The sequence below is a fragment of the Gordionus sp. m RMFG-2023 genome, chromosome 3, assembly GCF_954871325.1.
Source record: "Gordionus sp. m RMFG-2023 chromosome 3, tfGorSpeb1-WG-v2, whole genome shotgun sequence".
NCBI lineage: Eukaryota > Metazoa > Nematomorpha > Gordioida > Chordodea > Parachordodidae > Gordionus > Gordionus sp. m RMFG-2023.
In genome coordinates this window covers 22,591,355-22,617,453 of record NC_088777.1, presented here as the reverse complement: position 1 = coordinate 22,617,453, position 26,099 = coordinate 22,591,355, and the positions used below count along the sequence as shown (strand labels likewise).

The 26,099-nt window shown below is 26.1% G+C and overlaps 2 protein-coding genes and 1 long non-coding RNA gene across 3 annotated transcripts; 1 reads left to right on the top strand and 2 right to left on the bottom strand.

Moving 5' to 3' along the window:
- Window positions 1-706: 706 nt before the first annotated feature.
- Window positions 707-3,449, bottom strand: LOC135926810 (zinc finger MYM-type protein 1-like). Its single transcript, XM_065462741.1, has 5 exons — window positions 3,446-3,449; window positions 3,339-3,398; window positions 3,240-3,299; window positions 1,733-2,764; window positions 707-921 (listed from the first exon to the last, which is right to left on the bottom strand). Exons 1-5 carry the CDS (start codon window positions 3,447-3,449, stop codon window positions 707-709), a joined length of 1,371 nt encoding a protein of 456 aa, XP_065318813.1.
- A 101-nt stretch (window positions 3,450-3,550) lies between these two features.
- Window positions 3,551-3,886, bottom strand: LOC135927224 (uncharacterized). The gene is made up of 3 exons (XR_010572004.1): window positions 3,809-3,886; window positions 3,703-3,765; window positions 3,551-3,654 (listed from the first exon to the last, which is right to left on the bottom strand). It is a non-coding gene; the product is annotated as an uncharacterized LOC135927224 (long non-coding RNA).
- A 16,721-nt stretch (window positions 3,887-20,607) lies between these two features.
- LOC135926343 (uncharacterized) lies at window positions 20,608-23,031 on the top strand. Its single transcript, XM_065462185.1, has 2 exons — window positions 20,608-21,107; window positions 21,278-23,031. The coding sequence occupies exons 1-2, from the start codon at window positions 21,082-21,084 to the stop codon at window positions 22,506-22,508; spliced, it is 1,257 nt and encodes a 418-aa protein (XP_065318257.1). The 5' UTR covers window positions 20,608-21,081; the 3' UTR covers window positions 22,509-23,031.
- Window positions 23,032-26,099: the final 3,068 nt, after the last annotated feature.

Sequence of the window (26,099 nt, the reverse complement as noted above, 5' to 3'; positions counted from 1 at the left end):
AGTTTAATGTGGGAGGTTGACTGATTAAGTCTTTTAATTTTTTATAACATTCTTGATGTTCGGTGTCCCAAGACCATTTATCTTTGTTGATTATTTTATATAGTGGATTTGCCAGATCTGCAAAACTGTTTAAAAATTTACGGTAATAGCTCGCTATGCCTAAGAAAGTAGATAATTCTTCTGATTTTTTTGGTATTATTATTTTTATCTATTGCGTCATGATTATTGAAAGTAATATAAGGAGTTTCCCATCTATTTTGATCATGAAATCTGTCATAGTTTTGTCTTGAAAAATGATAGTTATTTTGGTTGTTTAATCTTTGGTTGCTATAATATGGTCGAGTCTGCCATGGTTTTCTAAACTGATGTTTGTAATTATTATCATAATGTCTGTTGCTCTCAGTATATGGCAGCATCTGGGTATTGTCATATCCAGTATTAGTTGGTTTTTGTTCGTAAACTTTCTTATCTTGTCTTACCTCCCTCCAAATATTTTAGATCAGAGTGTGTATTTTCTTTGATAACAATCTTATGTATGGATGTTTCAATGTCAGTTTCGTCTAATTCTTTGCCTATCTTTATAATGTCATCTAAAATGAGTAAATCTTTAATTCTGTATTTAATTTCCTTAGATGAGCTTGATACCTTTATTTTTTCTAAAACCCTGTCGTAGCCGATAAAGTTGTAGTCCATATTGAGTTGACAATTACGGGTAACCCAATTTAAAAAATTCTCTCTCTTTTTGAACCGCTGCATTGAATTCGGTAATTTTTTTGTTTCGAATCTTGGCAGGCTGTAATAATCTAAGTTTGTTGATGAGTATCGACGATTTCTTGAGATCGGATTCAGTGCATATCGATTTTAATTTTGAAAATATGTCATCTGGTAAATTATGAAGTAAGGTCGTGGCGTTATCGTCATCTAATTTTGGTTAAATATGTATCAATGTTTCCTATATATTTAGGAAATTCGCATTTATATGATATAGTATCATTAGAAACAATAGTTTTTTTTATCTTCCATCATATTTAATTAATTGAATAAAAAATTTTATTCTTGTTTTTTTAAATATAATTGAATTATTTTATTTTTAGAAATATGAAATTATATTTTAATAAAATTTTAATTTACAAAAAGATAGCTACTGCCACCATGTTAAGGTTAGCACGGAGTTAGACAAGATTTAATAAAGTAATTTTAAAATTTTTATTTATTAAATTTATTTAAAAAATATTTAACTGAAAATACAATATATTTCTGTTCTTTATATAGTATATAAAATCAATTTATATATATAAAAAAAATCTATTAAATAATTTACATCAAACTATCAAGTGAGGTTAATATTAATTTAATATAAAGAATAAAAAAATTAATCTTTATAGTTAATATTGAGTTAATAGATAGCGAAAAATAAATATTAAAATTTCAACCTAACTCAGGGACCTAGATATGGGTTCAAGATACAATATTTGGATGTTATTAAGCTATAAATGAATGTAAATAAAAATTTTAAAATTACTTTATTAAATCTTGTCTAACTCCCTGCTAACCTTAACATGGTGGCAGTATGCAGGGAAAGTCATTTTTACTGCCTCTATAGTTTTAATATGGGATCCCCAACGTGTAGAACTCAAGGCATCAATATTTTTGGATTTTAACCCTAATCTTAATTGCAAATCAATAAATTTATTGTGATGGATAACAGATATTGAGAAAAAAGCATGAATACCTTCTAATACATTAAAAAACTTTCTAGATTGAGGTACTGATTTGCAGGCAGAGATCAGTACAAGGTTGAGTTTATGCGCATAGCAGTGCACATATATAGCCATTTTGTGATTTTGGCGATATCTTTCCTGGACTCCTGAAAGATGCCCTTTCATAACACTTGCACCATCATATGCTTGAGCAACGCAAATTGCATTTATGGAATTGTTGTTTAAGGTTGTTATTAATGTCTTCGTTAATGACTCTGCATCTAAGTCTTCAACTTTTTGAAAAGGTATAAAAGATTCCTTTGGTGTTTTTGTTTTATCAACATATCTAACACATATACTAAATTGCTCATATGAGCTAACATCACGAGTGTCATCAGCCATGACAGCAAAATAGCCTGCCTCCCTTATTTCTGATGCTATGTACTTTACGACTAAGTTTCCAGCTGCAGATAGCATTTGATTTTGTGATTGAGGTGAACAATAATGAGCATTGCCTGGTGGTTTATATGCTATTAAAAATGGATCATACTCTTTCAAACAGTTTAATATTTCACAATAATTTCCTTGATTATTGCTTGTCTTACTTTCATAATGACCTCTAAGGGGAAGTTCCAACTTACCACATAGTATTATAATTTTGAATAATCGTTTCAAATATTCTCTTCTTTCAAGTATTGTTGATTTAGTTAGAGCTATAAATTTTTCTTTAATGGTGCCTTCTATCAAAAATTGTTTAAAATGGTTCCAGAGAATTACATTCATTGCATGACCATTTGTTGCTCCGTGAGTTGTTAAGTATTCTTTTACCTTACGAAATTTTTGATAACCTTGATTAATAAGGTATCCTTTTTGAGGTTGAGTGGGAAAATTACGACATGGAAAACAAAAAATAGAGTTTCTGGTTATGCTATATTCAATCCAGGGAAAGGATTTGTACCACTGAGTTTGAAAGCATCGTTTATCTTTACCCATTCCAATATATGGATAGGAATCTAATATAGGTTGCATAGGACCAGTTGTTTTAGTACCCAGATCTAATTCTTCTGAAAAAAGTGATAAAAATTAATAAATGAATTAAAATATTATTAATTTTAGAAAATTATGACAAATATTATATATTTGAAGAAAAACATTGTTAAAATAAAAATAATACTTGTATAAGCTCTTCTAAAAAAGTGACAATTATTAATATAAAAATTAAAATATTAATGCTTTTATGAAAATTATGACAAATATTATATATTTGAAGAAAAATATTGTTAAAATGAAAAAAATACTTGAATAGTTGTTATTTTTAGATTGGGCCAAACGTATAGCTTCTATTATTTTATAAATAAATATAAAATATCTTATAAACAAATTAATTTACTTATTTTCTTTCCTTCTGTATCTACATTATTTATAATCATGTCATTCACAATACTTTCTTCATTATTTAATAAATCTAAATAAGGTTAATTTTAAAATGTATTTCATCAAATGTAATTTGTTGTAATAAAACTTCTTTATCCAATATACCTTTATATTTACTGCTATCAAGAATATGGCTTTTTGTAGTATCCTCTTCAGAATCCATGCCTAAAATTTTATATTTAATTATATTTAAAAAATTAATACCTTCAGAGATATCTATACATTGGATCTCACATATATCTTCAGATTGAGCCACACATATTGCTTCAATTATTTTATAAATAAAATATCTTATATATAAATTAATTTACCCATTTTCTTTACTTCTGTACCTACATTATTTACAATCATGTCATTCACAATACTTTCTTCATTATTTAATAAATCTAAATAAGATTAATTTTAAAATGTATTTCATCAAATGTAATTTGTTGCAATAAAACTTCTTTATCCAATATACCTTTATATTTACTGCTACCAAGAATCTGGCTTGTTGTAGTATCCTCTTCAGATTCTATGTCTATATAAAATTTTATATTTAATTTAATTATATTTAAAAAAATAATACATTCAGAGATATCTGTACATTGGATCTCACATATATCTTCAGATTGAGCCACACATAGTGCTTCTATTATTTTATAAATAAAATATCTTATAAATTAATTTTTTACCTATTTTCTTTCCTTCTGTACTTACATTATTTACAATCATGTCATTCACAATACTTTCTTCATTATTCAATGAATCTAAATAAGATTAATTTTAAAATGTATTTCTTTTCAGTGTATTTATTTTTGTAAATATAATATATAAAAAGTAATATTCCATATTATAGTGTCCATTTTTCAAAAATATATATATAAATAAGCAAACTATTCTAAATTTATTTAGCATTTTTATTAAAATATAGTTTATTATTAAGTTAGGATAAACAAATAAATATATAATTATCAAATTATGAAAGAATGATTGAGTAAACAATTTAGCCAATATTATCTTTATTAATGTAAAAAGAATAATAGTGCATGATTTTTTAAGATATTGACTATTTATATAGAAAATATTTACTATGTTTTATTTAGCTAATATTTTGACATCACCTTATGTTATTATAATAGAAAAATTTTAAAAAAATTTTCCATTTCTAGTGTCCAGCTCCTGAAAGGTGAAAATATATTGTAAAACAATTTTTGTTTAACTTGAAAACTAAAGAAATCAATATTGTTTAATACTCTGGTGAAAAATGACTTAAATATAAATTCTATAGAAATTGGGCAAATTTGGGAGGAAATAGGAGAAACATATAACTTCAATTATGATCAAGTGAAAAAGAAACCTTCCATTAAAATAGATAATTAACTAATAAATTTTTATTTTTTAAAACTTAAAAGTCTAAAGTGTTTTGTTATTAATTTGTAAAAATTTTAAGGATTTTTTCAAAACATTTTGGACACAGACTTATATATAAATTTATTTACCTATTTTCTTTCTTTTAACATTTTTGTTTTCAATATTTATATCTTTTAAAACTACAATTAATCGTCTTTCAACTAAATCAAAGTTTGAATTTTAAAAACTGTATAAAATATACTTTGTTCATCACCAGCTTTATTATTGAATCCTCTTCTTTGGTCCTCAAGATTATTGCTACTTTTATCTTTAGTTTTTTTCATAAAGTCTTTTAAATTTTTAAATCGCAAAGTCATTTTATTTAAATAGTGATTTTAAACTCGGCTCACAATATTAAATTTGTTAATTTTCAATTAATAAATCTTTATATTTATTTAATTAGGGTTATATAATAATTTAATTAATAAAAATCAATTAAACTTCAACTGTTAATGCTAAATTGATATTTAAACATTATGCATGGTATTGATATTTTATTTTTAACAAAGAATTTGATTGCAAGCTGACATAGTGAAAATATAATTTATATGTATTAATCTAATCTAATAAAATTTAGATAGTCTTATTAATTTTTAAATAATAAAATTAAATCTATATATTACTTAATAGAATTATAATAAACAGGGGACTATCAAAAAAAGTTCTTTTTAATTTAAGGGGATATTAAGGAACCATTAAAAAAAAAATTTTTTTTGCTTCAGGAGGCTATTCAAATTTTTCAGGGGGCTTGAGCCCCTGCGCTCCCCCCCCCCTAGTGACGCCACTGATCCTGATTTACCCATAGGTATAGCTGCTGATGCATCTAAACTCGGCTTGGGAGCTATATTATTTCACATAGAAGGGGACGGCAAAGAAAAGCCGATAGCTTTTGCCTCAAGATCCCTTAAATCCGAAATAAATTACACTAACATTGAACGCAAAGGTTTGACAATTATTTTTGCAATGAAAAAATTTCAAGAATATCTGATCGGAACAAAATTAACAATCATCACCGATCACAAGCCGTTGATTTATATTTTTTCCAAAGGATTAAAATCCATCCATGTCGATGAGGTTACAGAAATGGAATATTGCTATGGGAGCTTACGACTTCGAAATAAGACATAGAGCGGGTAAACACAACACGGTACCAGATTGTTTATCCAGATTGCCATTAACATCTGCAGAAGAAGATATACTTATTATTGTGGATGATGTAAAAGAAAATAATGATTTATGGGACGTACCAATTAACTTAAAAATGATCGAAAAAGAAACTTCTAACAACGGAGAATTAATGGAAATAATTAAGGATATTAGAAACGGTGACACGATAAAAAATAAAACATACAATAATATGATAACGGAATTATGTGTTATGGAAAATTACCTTTTGATAGAATATAGTGATAATACCAAAAAATATGAGAAAGGAGATATTACAAGAATTGCATAAAGGGCATGTAGGTGCTGGGAAAACGAAATCATTGGCGAGAGATTATTTGTGGTGGCCTGGTCTAAACGCTGATATAGATCAGGAGGTGAGAAACTGTGATACGTGTAATAAATATGCGGACAATCCTCATAATGTACAAAATCCATGGGAAAGAGCTATAAAAGGGTTCGAACGCGTACACATCGACTTTGCACAATTTGAAGGTAGAAATTTTATGGTATGTGTTGACGCACTTAGCAAGTTTCCTATCATTAGAAGAATGAGAGATATAACTACTGAGTCAACAATCAAAGAATTGTTAAAAATAATCAGCTTATTTGGTATACCCAATAAAATAATCAGTGATAATGGTACCAATTTTACAAGTAACTTGTTCAAAAAATTTTGCAGTGATCATGGAATTAAACACATTCTCACCACGCCCCATCACCAACAGTCTAATGGTCAGTGTGAGCGAATGATAAGATCAATAAAAATATGCATGAAAAGGAATATGGAAAGTAATAATAAAATAGACTTAGATAGATATAGCTTTAGAAAAGTTTTTATTCAATTATCGCAACACACCAAACGCAACAACCAAGAAGATACCAAGCGAAGTGATGTTCAACAGAACCATATGGGATTTGATCAAATCACAAGAAGATAAAGTAAATGAATTTAATCGTAATTTATCGTAAAATAGAAATATCATAAATGGTGACAAAGTTTGGTATAAAACCTTCAAGAATAATATATGGGACAAAGGCATGGTAAAACGCAAAAATGGGAATTTATTATATGAGATAGATACAGGAAACAGAATTATTAAAAGACATTTAGACCAAATCAAAAAAAGGTCAAGTATCTTACCATTTAGTAATGAAATAACTCATATGAAAACAAATACCAAAAATACAATACCTTGTACTCTGATGAAAACAAATACTAATAATACAATACCTTGTACTCTGAGAAATGATGATAAATTAGCGGGAAATGAAAATAAAGAAATTCAACAACAGATTTTGAACAGTCAAAGGCCGAATAGAATCAAAGCATTGCCTACGCGATATTGAGATTATGTTATGAACTTAAAAGATTTACATCCAAGAAGAACCGGAATGGAGTTCATTTCTTAAAGGGTGGAATGTTGTGATGGATTGATTTTCTTTTAATATTTATTTTTCGCTATCTATTAATCAATATTAACTTTAAAGATTGATTTTTTTATTCTTTATATTAAATTAATATTAACCTCACTTGATAGTTTGATGTTAATTATTTAATAGATTTTTTATATATATAAATTGATTTTATATACTATATAAAGAACATAAATATATTGTATTTTCAGTTAAATATTTTTTAAAAATAAAAATTCTAAAATTACTTTATTAAATCTTGTATAACTCCCTGCCAGTGGCGTCGCTAGGGGGGGCGCAGGGGCTCGAGCCCCCTGAAAAGTTTGAATAGCTCCCTGAAGCAAAAATTTTTTTTAATGGTTCCTTAATATCCCCTTGAGCTAAAAATAAATGTTTTTAATTGCCCTCTGAATAATTTCTTTTATAATTCTATTGAGTAATATATAGATTTAATTTTATTAAAAAATTAATAAGATTATCTTAATTTTTATTAAATGAATACTATTTTATTTATTAGATTAGATTATTACATATAAATTATACTATGTCAGCTTGCAATCAAATTCTATGTTAAAAATACAACAATATCACTCACTAAATATTAATTTAGCATTAACAGTTGAAGCTAATTGACTTTTTTATTTAAATTATTATATAACCCTAATTAAATAAATATAATTATTTATTAATTGAAAATTAATAATTTAATATTTTAGCCGAGTTCAAAATCACTAATCAACTATATTGATTTTTAAATTTAATTATCATATCTCTTCCTAAAATTATTTTCAAGGTCCAAATCCAAATAAGTATAAGAGATTTATTTATAAAAAGTAAGTAGAGATATTTTATAATCCTCTATTATATATAATTTTTTATAAAATATTAGGTAAAATGCCACTTTTACAGACGTATCTGACAGTTATATAATATATTACAGTTAATATTTTTAAAATTTTACTAATAAATGCTTTTGATAATAAATATAAGTAACAATTTGCTTATATATAATTAACGCTATATATTTATTTACAATATAATTAATATTAAACATATTATTATATACCACAATGGATGTAATAAATTAGATATCTTTTCTTCTCTTTTTTACGTGTTTTTAGGAAAGCTATTTTTCCTTCTTCGGAATTTAGATTTGCGTTAAATTTTTAATACGAATTATTTTTGATATTATTACAAACTACTATTATTTTAAGATATAATCATTGGATATAATATACCAACTAGAGATGGTGCGACAATAATATTTAAAATCTTAATTGCTTTCATGATATCACTCTGGTTCTTATTTTGTAGTTGCAAAATGTTTCCTTTCTAATATGGCATTTTTGCAGTGTAAATAACTCAAGGCTTCAATATATTTGCATAATTTCTTCTAAGGGTTTTTAGTGTTTTTGTTTTATCAATTTATCTAACAGAATAAATTCTGATATGGGTTACCATCGTAAGTGTCATGGCTAGGACTGTAAATTAACCAGCATCTATTATTTATGTGGCTATGTAATAAAGATTATTACTACAGCTGCTGAGAGCATATGATCGCATATTTTAGATAAGCAATAATGGTCAACTGTTTAGTCGTTTATATATCATTAAAAATGGAAGTTAATCTTTTAGAAATTTAATATCATACAATAATTTTCTCGATTACTTATCAAGCTTCCATCATGTCATCTAAGAGGAAGCTCTAACCACCATATAGTTTTATGATTTGGATTGGTCGTTTATATTCTCTTCTTCAAGAATTGTTGATTTGGTAAGGTCTATAAATTTCTTATTAGTCCATTCTATAAAACATTGTCTAAAATGGTAATAGAGGGTTATAGTTTCATCAACAATCGAAAATATTTTATACAGTAATAAATAGATTTTGTATTAAAAAATATTATTTTTAGAAATGTCTTGTATTATTTTAATGATTTATATGCTAGTTCATTTTGCATGCAAAATATAATAAATGACACTCAGAATAATTATTTAGAGTTAGTAAATTTTAAAAAAATATAATATATTAATATAAAACCCGGCCGAAGACCGGCAAAAGCGGGCCGAAGCCCCGCAAATTGGAAAGTATTGGGGGCTTCGCCCCCCCCTTCCATAAATTTTTTAAGTTGAGCCCCCTGAGATTGTAAAGGCTAGCGACGCCCCTGCTCCCTGCCAACCTTAGCATTAGTCACTATCACTATAGATAAATTTTAAAAAATCAATCTGAGGAAATCAGACAGATTTTGGTGTTATTCATGTTGATCTATGCAGAATTCACCATATATATAAACAAATAAATATATAAATGACATTCATTTTTTTGAAAGGTCAAATCATTTAATTTATTTAAAAAAATATATTATAAATAGCATATATAAAACTGTATTAAAATATTAAAAGCATATTAACTATTTAAAACAAATTTTTAAAAAACTATATTAAATTTTAATAATATATTTTCAAAAAAACATATTAGGTGGGAATGAAATAATAAATTAAAAAAAAAACAAAAGAAAGATTTCTGAGATTCGAGGAAACTAAGATAGTTATTTTGAAACACAACAATTTGGAGTGATTATGAAATTTTTAAAGAGAATCCAGGATCACCATTAATTTGCGAATTATTTTTACTTAAAATCTTTAGAAAAATAAGGACTCATTGGTAGAAATGAGTATAGGGATAATATAAAAATTTGAAATCATAATACTTTCTAAGAGGGCTGTAGACTTCTTCTAAAAATAGGGTTGGGTTCTGATTTAATGAAATACTTTTGAACCAGGTTCTAGTTCAAGTTTTCTGGTCCAGAAAATAAATACATAAAATTTAGCGAAAAATAACATAAACAGTTTTTATAAACTATATTTTACTATATTTAGGTCTTACCATAAAAATAATTTATCATTATATTAATCAAATTATCATGATATCTTCCAAAATCGAGATATAAAAATTATCGATCTTTTATTCCTAAGTTTGACAGTTCATTGCAACTTGCAATTAATAAAGATATCTTTTTTTGTGATTATGTTTTTTCAGGCGCGTACGCAGGAATTTGGTCTGGGGGGGGGGGATAAGAAATTTTTTAAAGAAATATTATTGTTTCTTAAAAATATCATGCATAAATTTATTAGGACTAATAACTATTCCTAATACACAGGGTTGGGCAAATTTTCAGAAAATTGTATTCGGATACAGATACTTTATAAAATTTTGTATTCAAGATACAAGATACTTTAGAAAAATTTCAATAAGATATAAGATACAAGATACTTGTATTTTTTTTTAAAAAAAGTATCTAAGATACAAGATACTTTTTTTAAAAACTTTAAATAGTCAAAATCAAAATGTATAAAGCTTTATTTTCTTATCTATAATATAAATTTATAAAAAAATATTTAAAATAAATTGTAGAAAATAACAAATTTATTATAAAAGATAATGCGATATTCCATTTAATAATTATATAATTAGTAAATAATAATAAATCAGCATCATAAATCAGCATTATTTTTTAATATTATTAATTTTTCAAATGATTTATCGTTCAATCTTTGACGATTTGGTCTATTAACCATATTAGCAAAGCTAAATAATCTTTCAACGGGGGCTGAGGAGAGTAATATTGTGTTATATTTAATAAATATCTTTTATATATTTATAACTATTTAACATATTTATACTCCGCCTGTCATCTTTCATATAATTTAGGACCTCTATTTCAATATCATTTATTGAATTATTAGAATTGGATGTGGTACTTTTAAGGCAAAAGTAATCATCACCTTCATCAATTGAAGATTTTGTTGAAGTATTAATTTCAATATTATTTTTAAAAACAATTAAAACTTCATGTAATAACAAATCCTGAAGGTATTTTTTTTCTTTTTCACCATCAATCAAACGATTTTTAAAATAGGGATGAGAAATAGTTGCCAAAAATGCACTTTTAAAATTGTTATCAAAATCATATATATTTTTAAATCTTTTATTTAAATAATTTTCTATGGCAATAGCTAATAGTTTGCAAAATTGTGAATGGTTTGAATTAAATTTGTAATTTTTTTTAACGACATTCAAAATTGGAACTGATTCTCCATAATAGCAGTTGATTTCACTCTGTATTTCAATCGCTCTAGCAAATGGGGCCATTATTGCAATATTCTTCTAAATGTTGAATTTCAATATCTCTTAATTTAGGAAATTCTAATTTTTGACATAATTTAGGAAGTTCGCCTTTATTTTAATAAACTATGAAGACTATCATACAAACTATTCCATCTAGTGCAACAAGGTGTAACTAATTGTTTTCCTAAAACTGCTTTGATAAATTCTGCAGTTTTAGGCCTATTATTTGCATTCCATAGCTTAGTACATTTAGCTATTGCAGGATGATGAATTTTAGAAATGTTAGGAGAATCCTTAATAGCTCTCTCGACATTGTGGCAATTAGACTTATCGTATGGCACAAACAACGAATGTGTTGAGGCAATGTTATTGAGGCTTCTTTAGACCCTTAAATAAACAAATAAATAATTTTATTTTAATAAAAATTTTTACTAAATTTACAATATCATAATAAATTTTAAAGAAGTATTAAATAATACTTTCAATGATTTCGAATTCTATACATTCATCATCATTGATGTCAAAGTCATTCTCTAAAGCTTCCATAGAATATCCAAACTCCTTGAAAGCTTTCTTAAAGTTAGAGCCGTTATCTGTAACAGTTGCTATAACTTTTTCGTCAATACCAAAGTCACGATGAATTTCTTTATTATGATCATCTTGAAGTACTTCAAAAAATTTTCCATTAAGTATGCTTAGTTTAAATTTATTGTTATAATTTTCGGTTGAAGAATCATCTGAAGACGAAGATAAACATATTATTCTATTTTCTTTTTCCATAATTTTAAAATAGACAGATATAAAACGATTCAAATATGGTAGTTCTAATTGTTAGCAAATTGCTATATGACGACCAACGTCATATATCAAAAATTATCTTAAAATATCTATATTTTGATTAAATTTTTCATTTAAATCCTAAAACAATATCATTTTAAATTTTAATACTATTTAAATTAACCAATATAAATTTTTTTTAAAGTATCTGTATCTTTTTGAATACAAAGTTGGTTAAGATACAAATACTTTTAAATAATATGTATCTTAGATACTGGATACAAGATACTTTCCAAAATTTTAAAAATCAGATACAAATATCCGCGATACTGCCCAACCCTGCTAATACACAATTTTAATGTGAATTATAAAAAAATTATATGTAAAGAATCACTTAAATGACCCAAAATAGAAATTTGAATTTTTTGAGGTTTTACACAAAAAGTTTCTTAGAAATAATTGTTTGAGCTAATTTTTCAATTATCTCATCCTTGCTTGTCGCCAAATGCTTATGAATATTCAAAAGATCCAAACCTTTCAATCTACTTTCACATGTTGTACTTCTTGGTATGTTTTTCAGAGACCTGCAGGCCCGGCCCCTGGGCCGGACAATATTTTAATTTTTTTAAATATACCCGTGCCGGGCCCGAAATTTTTTTTAAAAAACACTCGGCCGGACCTGAATTTAAAAAATTTTTTTTTAATGATGGTACACTTAAATTTATAATTATAATTTTATATCAAGCAAGTACAGATAAATGTCAAAAATATTCTTTATTGCTAATACTTATAACAGGAAAATATTGTTCTTTATTGCTTTAAAATATCACAAAATTTTTAATGAATCAAATTGGTACATTTAAATTTATAATTATATTTATATTAATTGGTGCCAATACTTGCTTTAAAATATCACCTAATTTTTAATGAATCAAATTGGTACATTTAATTTATAATTATATTTATATCAAATAACAATTAAATATCTAACAATAAGAGAATATAAGTAACAGAAAAATATCATTTGCTGCCAATACTTAGTGACAGAAAATATCCTTCCTTTACTGCTTTAAATATCACAATTTTATGATCAAATTGGTACATTTAAATTTATAATTATAATTTTATATCAAGCAGGAACAGATAAATATCAAAAATATCCTTTATTGCTAATACTTATAACAGGAAAATATTCTACTGCTCACAAAATTTTTAATGAATCAAATTGGTACATTTAGATTTATAATTATAAATTTTATTAAGCAATAACAGATACAAACAATAAAAGAATATCTAGTAACAGGAAAATATCCTTTACTCCTTAAAAATGATCCAGGTAAAAAAAGTAATTTTAGATGTACGGCAAACAATTTTATTGTTAAAGAAGATATTCTTTATAGAAAAATAAAGAATAAAGAAGGTAAATGTGATCACAAAATAATAATTTCTATTTATTTATTAGCTTTAGTAATAATGGATGAAGCAGAGAAACAAAGGGTAATATCTATTATTCACCAAGGATCAGATATATCCCTAGAATCTAAAGCTATTGGTGCCCACCTAGGCGTTAATAAAACTCAACTTAAACTTTCTGGAAGGTATTTATTATGGTGTTAATTTGTTAATTTTGTGTTTATAGATATTGGTGGCCAAAATTATTTCAAGACACTATTGATTTTATAAAATCATGTGATAGATGTCGGAAGGCCAATACAAGATTTTCTAAAATTTCGTCTACTTTGAATCCAATAGATGTACCACCTCTTCCATGGGCTCAAATAGGAATTGATCTTTGCAGCCTGCGCACTTCAGAATAAGGCTACACATGTATTGCAGTTGCCTCTGATTATTTTACAAAATGGGTTGAGGCAGAACCTATGAAATCAAAGACAGCTGAAGAGACTTGTATATTTATTTATGGTCTGATTTGCCCCCATGGCTGCGCAACTGTAAATCAAATTAAATAAATATATATATCGGTTAAAAAATGTGCATTTATGATAATTTATAAACTTTTGATTTTATACAATATAGATACAAATCAATGATCAAGAGAGTTTGTGAATGAAATGGCCACGAGATTACATAAAATGACAGGGACGGAGCAATGCAATTGCAGTGCATATCATCCTCAAGTTAATGGGTTGACAGAAAGGAATAATCGTACTATTCAAAACTTAATGTTAAAGGTTTTGAGTGATGATCAAACACTATGGCCTAGGGTTCTTCCGGGGGTATTATTTGCAATGCAAACCAGTGTCCACAAATCTACAGGATTCACCCCATTTTATATGATGTATGGTCGGAACGCAAAGCTGCCATCAGAAATTCAAAAATTAAATCAATAATAATATTCAGAATGACTTTGAAGAGAGTGAATTATTAGAAAGAATAATGAGCCTATCAGTCGTATGGAAAAGGGCAAAAGAAAATATACTTGTTGCCCAAGATAGACAAAAAAGAGATTATCAGAAAAGGCAAAAGGATAAAATCCCTTATGAAGTCGGGCAACAGGTCCTGATCTGGAACTCACGACGTGCGGATAGAAAGAGTGGAAAAATTTTCGAATCGCTGCTTGAGCAAAGAGATCACAGGCAGCGAGGATCACCATGCAATTATAAGGGGATCTATAATCTCTTTTATGATGCTGTTGGAATAATGATATTTTTACTGATTTTATGGGGAAGGACATAATAAAACATTTGGTTGATACAAAAAAACATCAACTTGGAACGTGGACGTATGAATTAGATATCGTAGCTTCTGCTACGTTTTTCCAGACGCCAATTATTATTTATTGTAAAAATGAAAATGAAATATATTACATATTCTGCATTATCAAAAATGGACTGTATAAAAAAATTTAATTTAAATATATATTTGATAAATGCATCTTCAGATCATTTTAATCGTATTATTGTGTAATATACACTCAATTTTTTGTGATAATTATGTTTCCTTTTTTGGGATATATTTTCTTTTTATAATATTTTTCTTGTTTTTTTGAAATAAAATTATATATATCCATTTTATTTAAATAGTATTAAGAAATCAGCCAGTTTTAATATTATTGCAATAAAATATATATATATACAAACAAAAATAGTTGTTTCAGTTTAAAAGAATAATGATTTTATTTTAAACTTAATTTTATATCTGTATAAAAAATTTTGTATTCCATAAATATAAGTGTTAAATTTTAATCAGTTAAAATATAATTGTATATACATCTAATCAATAAAATGACTATTTTAAGAGGCCAAGAGGAAATGATTAATCAGAGTGATAGATAGTGATTGAGATGCTTTGACATAATAGAAAACCTTATTTGTTTGTGATTTGCTGACTTTTGTCTATTAAAATTTTAAGGCTTGAGATTCCAATAATACGATGTATGAAGAAAATTTGTATACATTTTATTTATTTAAAATTTTCTGCAATAATTATATATAAATCTAATAAATAAAATGACGATTTTAAGAAGCCAAGAGGAAATGATTAATCAGAGTGAGTGATTGAGATCCTTTGACGTAATAGAAACCCTTATTTGTTTGTGGTTAGCTTACTTTTGTCTATTAAAATTTTAAGGCTTGAGATATCAATAATATGATGTATGAAGAAAACTTATATATATTAAACAAATAAAATTTATATAGGATATTAAGATTGTAAAATAAATAAACCCCCTTAAAAAATTATATAAAAGAATAGAAAATCATTTATATAATCATTTAAATCTATTTTAAATAAATTTTTACAAATCTAAAATGGCCGCCAATATTTTTGAAGCGATGAAAAATATATATAATAAAAAATATTTTATAATTTTAATGGCCGCCAATATATTTGAAGCGATGAATAAATATATAATAATATTTATTTTAAAATTTTAATAGCCCCCAATATATTTGAAGCGATGAATAAATATATAATAATAAATATTTTAAAATTTGAATGGCCCCTAATATATTTGAAACGATGAAAAATATATAATGAATAGATATTTTACAATTTTAATGGCCGCCGATATATTTGAAGCGATGAAAACATCTCTTAAAAATCAATACGGTATTGATTCTACAATATTAAAATATCACTACGGTATTGAATCTACAATGATAATATCAATACGGTATCGAAACTACAATGGGTATTGATTTCACAATCCTACACCGGGCCGTAAAAAATCTTTAAAAAAAATCCGGGCCGTGCCCTGCAAATGGTACTTCTGCAGGCCTCTGTTATTCTTCTTAAAAAGAGAATGTTCTCTCATTAGTTTACTAATGGAAAGAGTTTATAAACCCTTTTAATACATTGGGAATTTAATCTAAAATGTGTTTGAAATAATGTAGAGCATCCATAACATTTTTTGGGACTATATCAACCATAGTTAATCTTATAAACATAGTTATTCAGCTAGTAAGGCATCATAAGATACTTTAACATCTTCATAATAAAAATCTAACAAATTTTTTTTTTCTATCACCTTCTGAAAAAGGTTTGGAAGGCTTTTGTGGAAGTAATATTTGCAGATGTAAGTGCTGCATGATGAATTAAAAATTCATTTATTTGGTTTATAAATGTATCTGTACCTAAGATATACTGTTCTACTGATCCTATATTAATGTTTTAACGATGAGCTTGGGAGACAAATATTAAACACGTATAGCTCTGTTTTTGACTCAACAATAAAATATAAAATATGAAATTCTTCATCAACATTAGCCCTAATTTCCTTGAGTTCTAATAAAATGCTCTCCGCTCTTCTCATCTTCTTAGTCAAGTCAATGTCATGTTTTTGAATAGTAATACTTAAAATAGTTGTATAATTAAATATTACATTCTAATGAGAAATAAAATTTGGAATAAGCATTGAATCCAATAATTTTTTTGCTTCTGAGGATTATTTCTTTCAGGCCATTGTGATATTTCAGTAATAGCAAATAATTGGCTCTTCTAACTCCTTAAAAGCTGTTACTGCTTGATGGTAGAGACTCTATCTCGTTGGACAAGGTTGCAATTTCTTTTTCCCTGTTGGACCAGAAGTTTCAGAAATAATTATTATTTGACTAGAAATTCGAAAATGGTAGATAAATATTAAGCCACTAAAAATTTGAAAATAATAAGTAAATATTACACCGGAAAACTTGAAATCGAAATTAATTGATAAAATAACTTATGAATGTGATAATAAATGTAATTAAATATATATTTAATATGAGATACGAATAAATATTAACAAATATAAATTAATATAAACAATAATATTTGAAAAGTATATCCGGCATCTGCATTTTTTGGCTTTGAGGGGGCGGGGGGGAATTTGTCCGCCTGCCCCCCCCCCCCCCGCTGCGTACGCCAATGTGTTTTTTTCTTTGGTTTTACTTTTAATTTAAAACAAACAACAATAAATATTTCTAAAATATATATTATTATCTATTTAAAAAAAGATAATTAATATGCTGGTAATTTTTTAAAATTTTAATATAAAATGGAGTACTCTTAAATATAATAAAATAAAAAGTTTTCCCCAAAAAATGTTTTTATATTGAAAAAATAAAAAATTATATTATATGTTTTAAATAATTTACATGTTTTTTATATTTAATTTTAATATAGTTTTATATTTTGTTATTTTAAATATATTGTTATTAAGAGAAAAAAAATATAATATTATAAAAAAAATTATGGACTCACAACTCTAAATTTAAAAAAGGTTTCAGGTGCAGTAAAATAGTGTGAATTCAAAGGATTAGCGCTGCTTCTAATCTTTAACCTTTCGGTAATAATTGGGGGGGGGGGGGTCAATGTATGGGTTAGAGGAGAACTAGGAGACACAAGTGAAATCTCAAATAAAGAGCTTCCTCTTAAACAAGGAACATTTGTAAGGCCATCTAGTTTCTTCCATCCAGCTTAGGTTGGATAGTTAGCCAAACCTAATTTATTCAAGATTATAAATTTAATAGCTCTGTGGCTGAACCACTCTTTAGTATATAAACAAGTTTGACCACGTCTGCCCATAGGATAGGACTCTTTCCCGTACCATTTACAATTATGAGGTAAACATAGGTCGCAACCAGCGTCTACATGAGCGGGAGGGGTAGGAACAGTTTGCATCCTATTATTTTGAGGGGGTAGGATAAATTTTTTGGGGGGTTATCTATTAAATTTTGAGATGAAATAGGACAAAATTTATTGCTGTAAAAATTAATAGTTTTATTATAGAAATATTATAAAACAATTATCGACCAAATCTATATATTGCAAACAATCATACACATTGTTTTCCAAATAAAACTTTCTGCTATCCTTTTTAATTTAAAGGGTTTAGATATATCAGCAAGCTCATAATGCCATAATAATTAATTCATCGTAAATAATGGAGGTTTTAATTGAATTAATTATCTAAAAAATAAATTCTTTATATTCACAAAATATTAATAGTTGGTAGTAGAGATAGATTAATTTAAGTTATCCTTATAAATTCTCTGAAAAGAGTATTAATTTAATTATAAAGGTGAAAATAATAATAAAGAGACACCGCCGCCGAAGGTGGTGTAATTTTTATGGGGGGGGGGGGGGTAGGCAAAGGTTTTTGAATGGGGTTTGCATCCAGTGAAAATCCTGTCATGTAGATGGGTTTCAGCCTAATCTATATTATATGGTTACCCTCAGTTCTTCGCCTGATAGCAGAATACCAAGATTGACACTAGGAACAGCTTCATGTCAATTAAGGACCTTATTTTGTAAAAATATCTGAGGTTGGGGAAACGAAGCGATTAATTTCTATTAAATTTATAAAGTTAGCTAAAGTCAACAAAGTCTCTTTGTGCATGGACTCCGGAAAGATGAAAGGCATAAATATTTCTTCCATAAGTCACAGGAAGTTTCGAATAGATTATCTTTACCTCTCCAAGCTTACTAATGTAAATAAAAACGAGAGTATAATATAATTTAAAAAACATAAAAAGATATGAACGAGAAATTAAAAAATAATAGAATGCGTAAGAAGGCCGTCAATGAGGAGTAAATATATTGGAATATCGCTATCAAGGCTGATTCCCTATTGACTAGTGTTGTTAAGCAGCTAAGCTGTCAACTTAGCTTAAATTCTATACAAGATTTGAGTCATAAAACTCATTTCAAATTGAGCCAATCAATGAGCCACATGAGTTGACTTTGAGAATCCAGAGTTGGCTTGATGAGTCTGTTAGAAAGTCGGCTCGATGAGTCCAACTTATTTATGATCTAGTACAATTACAAATAAAATAAAGACAAACACAATTGATTTATAGATCCTTTGTTGTAAAAATGAATAGCAGTGTAGAGAAATATAGGGGAAAAAAGTTAAAGATATTAGAATTGTGATAGCCGAAATATTTATATAATAATCTAATGAGCCTGAGCAGGCTTTTCATAGAATTTTAACAGGATCAGTTAAAAAATTATAATGGACATAGCTGGGCAATTTGTTTAAAAATTTTTAAATGGTCGAAACAGGCCCTGCTTTGCATATCTCTAATATATTCACATGAAATAAATAATTCCTGGCACAAATTATGCTCAGTCAGGACAATTAGTGCATATATCAAATTTTCGCAATTTTTTACCCCCTTAAAATTTTTGGGAATAAATATAGAAATCGAAACCATTAAAATAGAGAAAAACCATTCGTTCATGACCTAATCAGATCTATACGCCTGCCTCATTCACATTATATTTCAATTACACCTCATACCCACTCCCTCCCCGTCAACTAAAAATGAGGCCTTCGACATATAAGAGCTCAATATAAAAAAATATTTAAAGGTTTTTATTAAAATTTTTTAAATAAACTTTGGCCTCTTTGAAGCAAATGTCAAAAAAACCCTTTAAACGGGAATAATAAAAAATATTTTACATTTTTGAAATATTAAGATAAAATAGCATAAATTTAAAAAAAACTAAAAGTTAAAAAAATATTTTACAATTTCTGGAGAAATTATTTGGGCTTAAATAGTGTTTTTATCTCCCAAATTCCTATTAATGTATATTTTCAGTTATTTAAACTCCATCCAATTTACATACTATTAACACAGAAAACAAAGTATTTCCCAAAAATAAATATAGAAGAAAAGTTTTTATTCATCAAACTAAAGTGATTGAAATTTTTTAATATTTTCTTCATGAAGTAAATTTGAACCGACTCATCGAGCCTACTTTGAAGACGACCCATCATATCAATTCTGAAGCTGACTCAACGACCCAAATCGTATTTTACAGCTCCAACTCGAATTCAGAATCGTAAAAGCTCGACTCAATACTAGTACTGACACCGTAGCCAGGAAGTGCCAGTTGAAGGGGGGGGGAGGCAATATATTTGGGGCCAATGTTTTTCTTTCACAAGCCATTAGAGAAAAATTTGGGAAGCCATATTTAAAAGGGCCAGAAATTCCCCCTTCTGTAACACCTAATCTGGCTATTGACCTACATAGAATTTTCAAATAAATTTATTAAAAAATCTGCCTAGGGGAGATAAAGACTTATTAAAATTTATCATGTTATATTGATGTCTGTCTTTATCACATGCCAGTTTTTTAATTCTCTGACTTTAGTTAAAATTTTATAAGTAGCTTAGCATGGAAGATAAAGAGATAGAAGTGAAAAAATGGCTTACTGGTGAAAAACAAATTACTTTAAGATCTGGATTTGTATTTATAATTATGTGCCTATTTGGTCTTCCTATATGGTGGAAGACAACAACTGTTCAAAGAGAATTTATACCCTTAAAATTTATGTTATCCTTAAATCCTAATAATGTATCAAAATCAAATATGTTGGAATTTAACATTCGTGTATATCCTTTAATTACTTTTAGGAGTAAAGACTTTATTAATCATTTTATTTTTGACAATATGATTAAGTTTAACCTATTACCTCTATTAAACACTAATTCTCAAAATAATTTGATTATAAAATATAAAATTATGGCATCAAGATTTATTTCTCATAAAAATCTAGATGATCATCTTCAAAATTTAAAAATTTTTGACAGATACTCAGGAAACATTTATATAATTTTAGACTTACATGAAATCACAAACATATCTGAAAAGGTATTTATGAATCATTATTTTGATTTTCATTTTTCATCAGATGGGATTTTATTTCTTTATTTGAATAAATTTGGTGCTATACCATCTTTCTCAATTGCATGTCATAAATTATCACAATATATAAAATCCATATTAATTTCTGAAAATAATATTTTTGATTCATTTAACAGAGCAATAGGTAAATTCGAGACTAATAATATGAGTTATTATTTGACTAGCTTACACAAATTAACATTTCCACAATCAAACCATCCTTTAATATCATTAGATTTTACTTTTATATTTGATTACACTGCATATGGACAACCATTTGAAACTTTTGATTTTAGTGAATTTATTCAAAATATACATCATCCTTTGAAATATTTGCATCCAATATATAATTTTATCTACAAGAGTAGTTATACATATATAGAAAATCTTCCAATTTATTGGCAAAATCATTTACTTAATCTTGAATTTCACTCTAAATCATTTAAAGAAGATAGCTCTGATTTTTTTGGCTTTATTAATTTTATTGAATCTTTAAAACCAATATCCATATCCCATGATGGCAAAGAAAATACAGTTAAATTTGTTATTATCATCACCAAAGAAAATAATTATTCAAAAAATGAATTTCATCAAGATTTAACTTCATTTACAAGCCCAGGCTGGGGAAGTATTATATTCTTTCCAGCCAATAACATGGCAATTATACATGATAAAAACAATAACTTATCTCAATTCATTCATTCTATTTTATATAACAATCAAAAATTAAAATCAATAATTCTTTTACATTTATACCAGTTTATTGGTTATCCATTACACTATTTAACCCAAAGTTTGTATTACCAGAATCTTAAAGCTAATAATGTAAATATCACAAGATATTATGAAGGTACTCAAATTTTTTCACAATATAAAGATAATTATAGTGAAATAATTTTAACTGATCACTTGTGGAGAATTCAAAATTTAATGAGAATAAAAATTTGTGAAAATATAGCACAAAGTATGATGACATTACATATCTTAGGAAACTTAGTGAATAAAATAACTAATCTCATTGTTGATAAACAAGTTGCTCATATAATTTGCGAATCAGTGCAAAAATTAAAATGTGCTATGGATTTAATATCAATAACTTACTATGATGAAAACTTATCAATAAATAAATGTGGTTATGAATCAGAAAATAGTTTATACATTGCTTACAATTTTTCTAAAGAAGCCTTGATAAATTCTGAAAAAGCATTTTATTATCCCACATTACTTGAAGTATTATATTTTCCACAAGATCAAAAATATGCTATATATGTTCCACTTTTTTTCCCTGTCTTAATGGCTATTGTTTCTTATCTTTTTGCTTTTCTTAAAAATAAATATATTCAAAAAAATAAAATCAAAATGGAGTGATTTGCTGCATTGATATTTTAAAAAAGAATATATTAAATTAATTTAAGATAGAACTTAAACCTTATAAAATATTTATTTATTTTAATTTATTAAGCTTAGATTAAATATTATGAGGATAATTGTAATCAGAGACCTGCAGAGGTACCATTTGCACGGCCTGGCCCGGTTTTAAATTTTTTAGGCTCGGCCCGGGTATTTTTTAAAAAAATTTTTTACGGCCCGGCCCGGATTTAAAAATTTAAGGCCCGGCCCAGATATTTTTTTAAAAAAAATTTCAGGCCTGGCTCGGAATTTTTTAAAATTATATTCGACCTGGTATATACAAAAATTCACCTATGAGGTATACCATATTTTTCAGCGAGTATTATCGCTTATTATTTAAAAAATACATGTAAAAAGCTAATATTTTGAGAATATTATATTTGAATTTATAAAAATTATAAAACTGTTATTTATAAAAATGGATATTTTGAGCATATACTATATTTTATATTGCATTTATAAAAATAAAACTAATATTCATAAAAATGGTAATAATATTTTGAGCATATACTATATTTTTTATTGCATTTAAAAAAAATAAAACTAATATTTAATTTATAAAAATGGAAAATATTTTGAGAATATAATATATTGTATTTAATTTACTATTTAATTTATAAAATAAAAATAAATCGCTTAAAAAAATGCATGTATAATAAATAGTATTTTAAAAATATAATCTAATTGCACAATATTAATAAATTTTTAACAAAAGAAGATAATTGTATTATATAATATTGTAAAAAAAAATAATGAAAAATGTTGGATTAAAAACTTTCATGACTCAAGGTAAATATAATAAATGCAATAAATATTTGACAGTTTGCAAAGTAAAAAACCAGCATGATTGACGAAACCCTATACTCAAGAAAGATATTAAAAATTCACAAATTATTATGAAGAAAGAGAAGCATATCTACCTTTTCAGGTTGAAGATTACTTCTTTTTCTTCAAGAATTCTCCCAGTAGTGGAAAAATTCCGCTCACAGCTTGCACTTGAAGCAGGAATTGCCAATACCCGTTTTGCCAATTTTGCTAAAATTGGAAATTCGCTTTGATGAGCCGCCCACCACTCTAACAAATTATCCACCTTAAATGTTTCATCTATTTTTTTATTTATGTAATTATAATATTCATCATCGGGTATTGACATATTACCAGAATTACCATCGCCCCATTTGTCATAAAACGATTCAGTTTGTTTAACAACAGTCGTAATTTGACTGGTCGATGGTATTTCATTTACTTCCTGAGCCTCTTGTAATTTAATATAATCTTTTATATAGTTTTCCGTCTTGCGATCTGTCCCTGACAACATACGTAATTGCTTGAATTTGGGACAGAGAAAAAGAAAAATAAAATGATACTTGTATAAAAAAATTTTTCAATTAAAAAATGCTTTATATTAAGTAAAATCAATTTTATTTCTCCTTTCTCGCTTTGAAAGGTATTACAAACTTCAAGAAGTGATATTACTTTATTTGATTGTTTTGGTAAAATATATTCTAAAAATTTAGATATGAATTATAAAAAAATATATTATACTTGAATATTGGGGCTTATTTAAGATATTCCTTTATTTGATTGTTTTGGTAAAATATGTTGTAAAAATTTAGATATGAATTATTAAAAAATATATTAATACTTTGAATAAATTTGCAGGAAATTAATAATTAGATCGATCTGTGGGTGTTAGGTAGTGTTAACCATCACCCAATATTATATTAATCATAACTATAATATAATAAAATCTTATAACCATTAACTCATAATGTAAAAATTTTAATAAAAAATATTAAGGCCCGGCCCGGCTCGGGTTTAACAATCTTAGGGCCGGCCCGGATATATTAAAAAATTTTTTTTAGGCCTGTCCCTGATATGTTTAAAAAAATTTTTTTTAGGCCCGGCCGGGTTTAGGGCCGGGCCTGCAGGTCTCTGATTATAATTTGTGCTAAAAAATAGTTATTTTTTATATTTTCAAATATTAAATTATAAAAAAAAAATTATCCACCATATTATCTTTATAATTCATAATTTTGATTTCTTCATTTTAAAACAAGATTTATACTAAAACATTCAAGCATAAAAAATTAAGGACATTAAATAGGCTAATTGTGACATGCAAAGCATTTATCAGATAAAGCATTAATATGCTCCAAACTTAAATTTTTTCATATTTGGCAAAAATTTGTTTTATCTATTTCTATAACACATTGTTCACCTTCCACTTGATTGGATAATATTTCCATTTATTTATACACCTAATACATTACAAATAGATTCCTTCAAAGTGCCATCTGATATTTTTTTTTCACACTCCCAAATATAGCCAAAGTTCCATTGATATTTTTTTTTGAAATTACTTCTTGAAATGGATATTTTTATGTTTGCTATTGTTATATATATATATATTTTTTAGTCATAAAATTTATAATATTATTTTAGTCATTGTCATAAAAATTTATAATTATTAAGTCATCTTTGTAAAAATTAATAATATTATTTTGTTGAGTCATCGGTAAAATTAATATTATTTTTGTGAGTCATAGTTATAATAAAAAAAATATATTTTTATTTTTATTAATAAATTTGTATTTATTTGTAAAAATTTAAAAAATATAAAAACCCTAAATAAAGAAAAAATCATAGATTAATTTTAAAAAAAAAAAATAAATTATCAATTTTTTTAAAAAAGAAAAGTATATAGAAATAAATAAATTTATAGAAATGTTTAAACCAAAGGTTATTAAACCAGTGCTAAAATACTGGGAAATTAGTTATTGTTTTGGTTAAAACTGTGAAAGCTATATTATGTGAATTAATTGATGTTATGTTTAGGACTGTGTAAAAAGTTGTTAGGGGCCATCAATTTAGCCTTTTTGAAATTGAATAACTTTGTATCCATCCCACCTTTAGTCCTATTATAAAATGTTATAATTTCAGGTTTGCTTGGGTCATTTGTATAAACATTTTTATTATGACACTTTTCGGTTCTTTGGAACATATGATGGTATTACTTTTTCATATTCACTTCAAATATGAAAAATGATATTACATTTTAAATAATTTTGTTATATCTACTATCAGAATCTGCAAAAATCATTGCAAAAATCATATAAATAATTTTAAGAATGAGCCAGCTGGTGAAAATAGAAATGATATAACTTTACCAGAAATTTTTTTTGGTTTTCTTTGCAATATACCTCATTCAAAATACAATAATATTTAAATTTTGTTTTATTAAATTTCATAATATAGTAGTATATTTTTATAATGAAGATTATTATTGTAATAAATTAATAAAATATTATTTATAGATATTATATATAAAAATTGAATAGAATATTCGAAAATTAATTAATATAAATTTGATGTTTGAAATAAATTGAAATATAAATTAGTAGTCGTATTGTTTATAAATTAGTAGTCGGTATTACTACAAAGAAAAGAATTCCTTAAATGGAGATTCAAAAAAAATAGCGGATTTAGCTACGATTAAATTTGATAAATTCGAGTTGGACACTTCAATCTATAGATATTTTTCTCAAT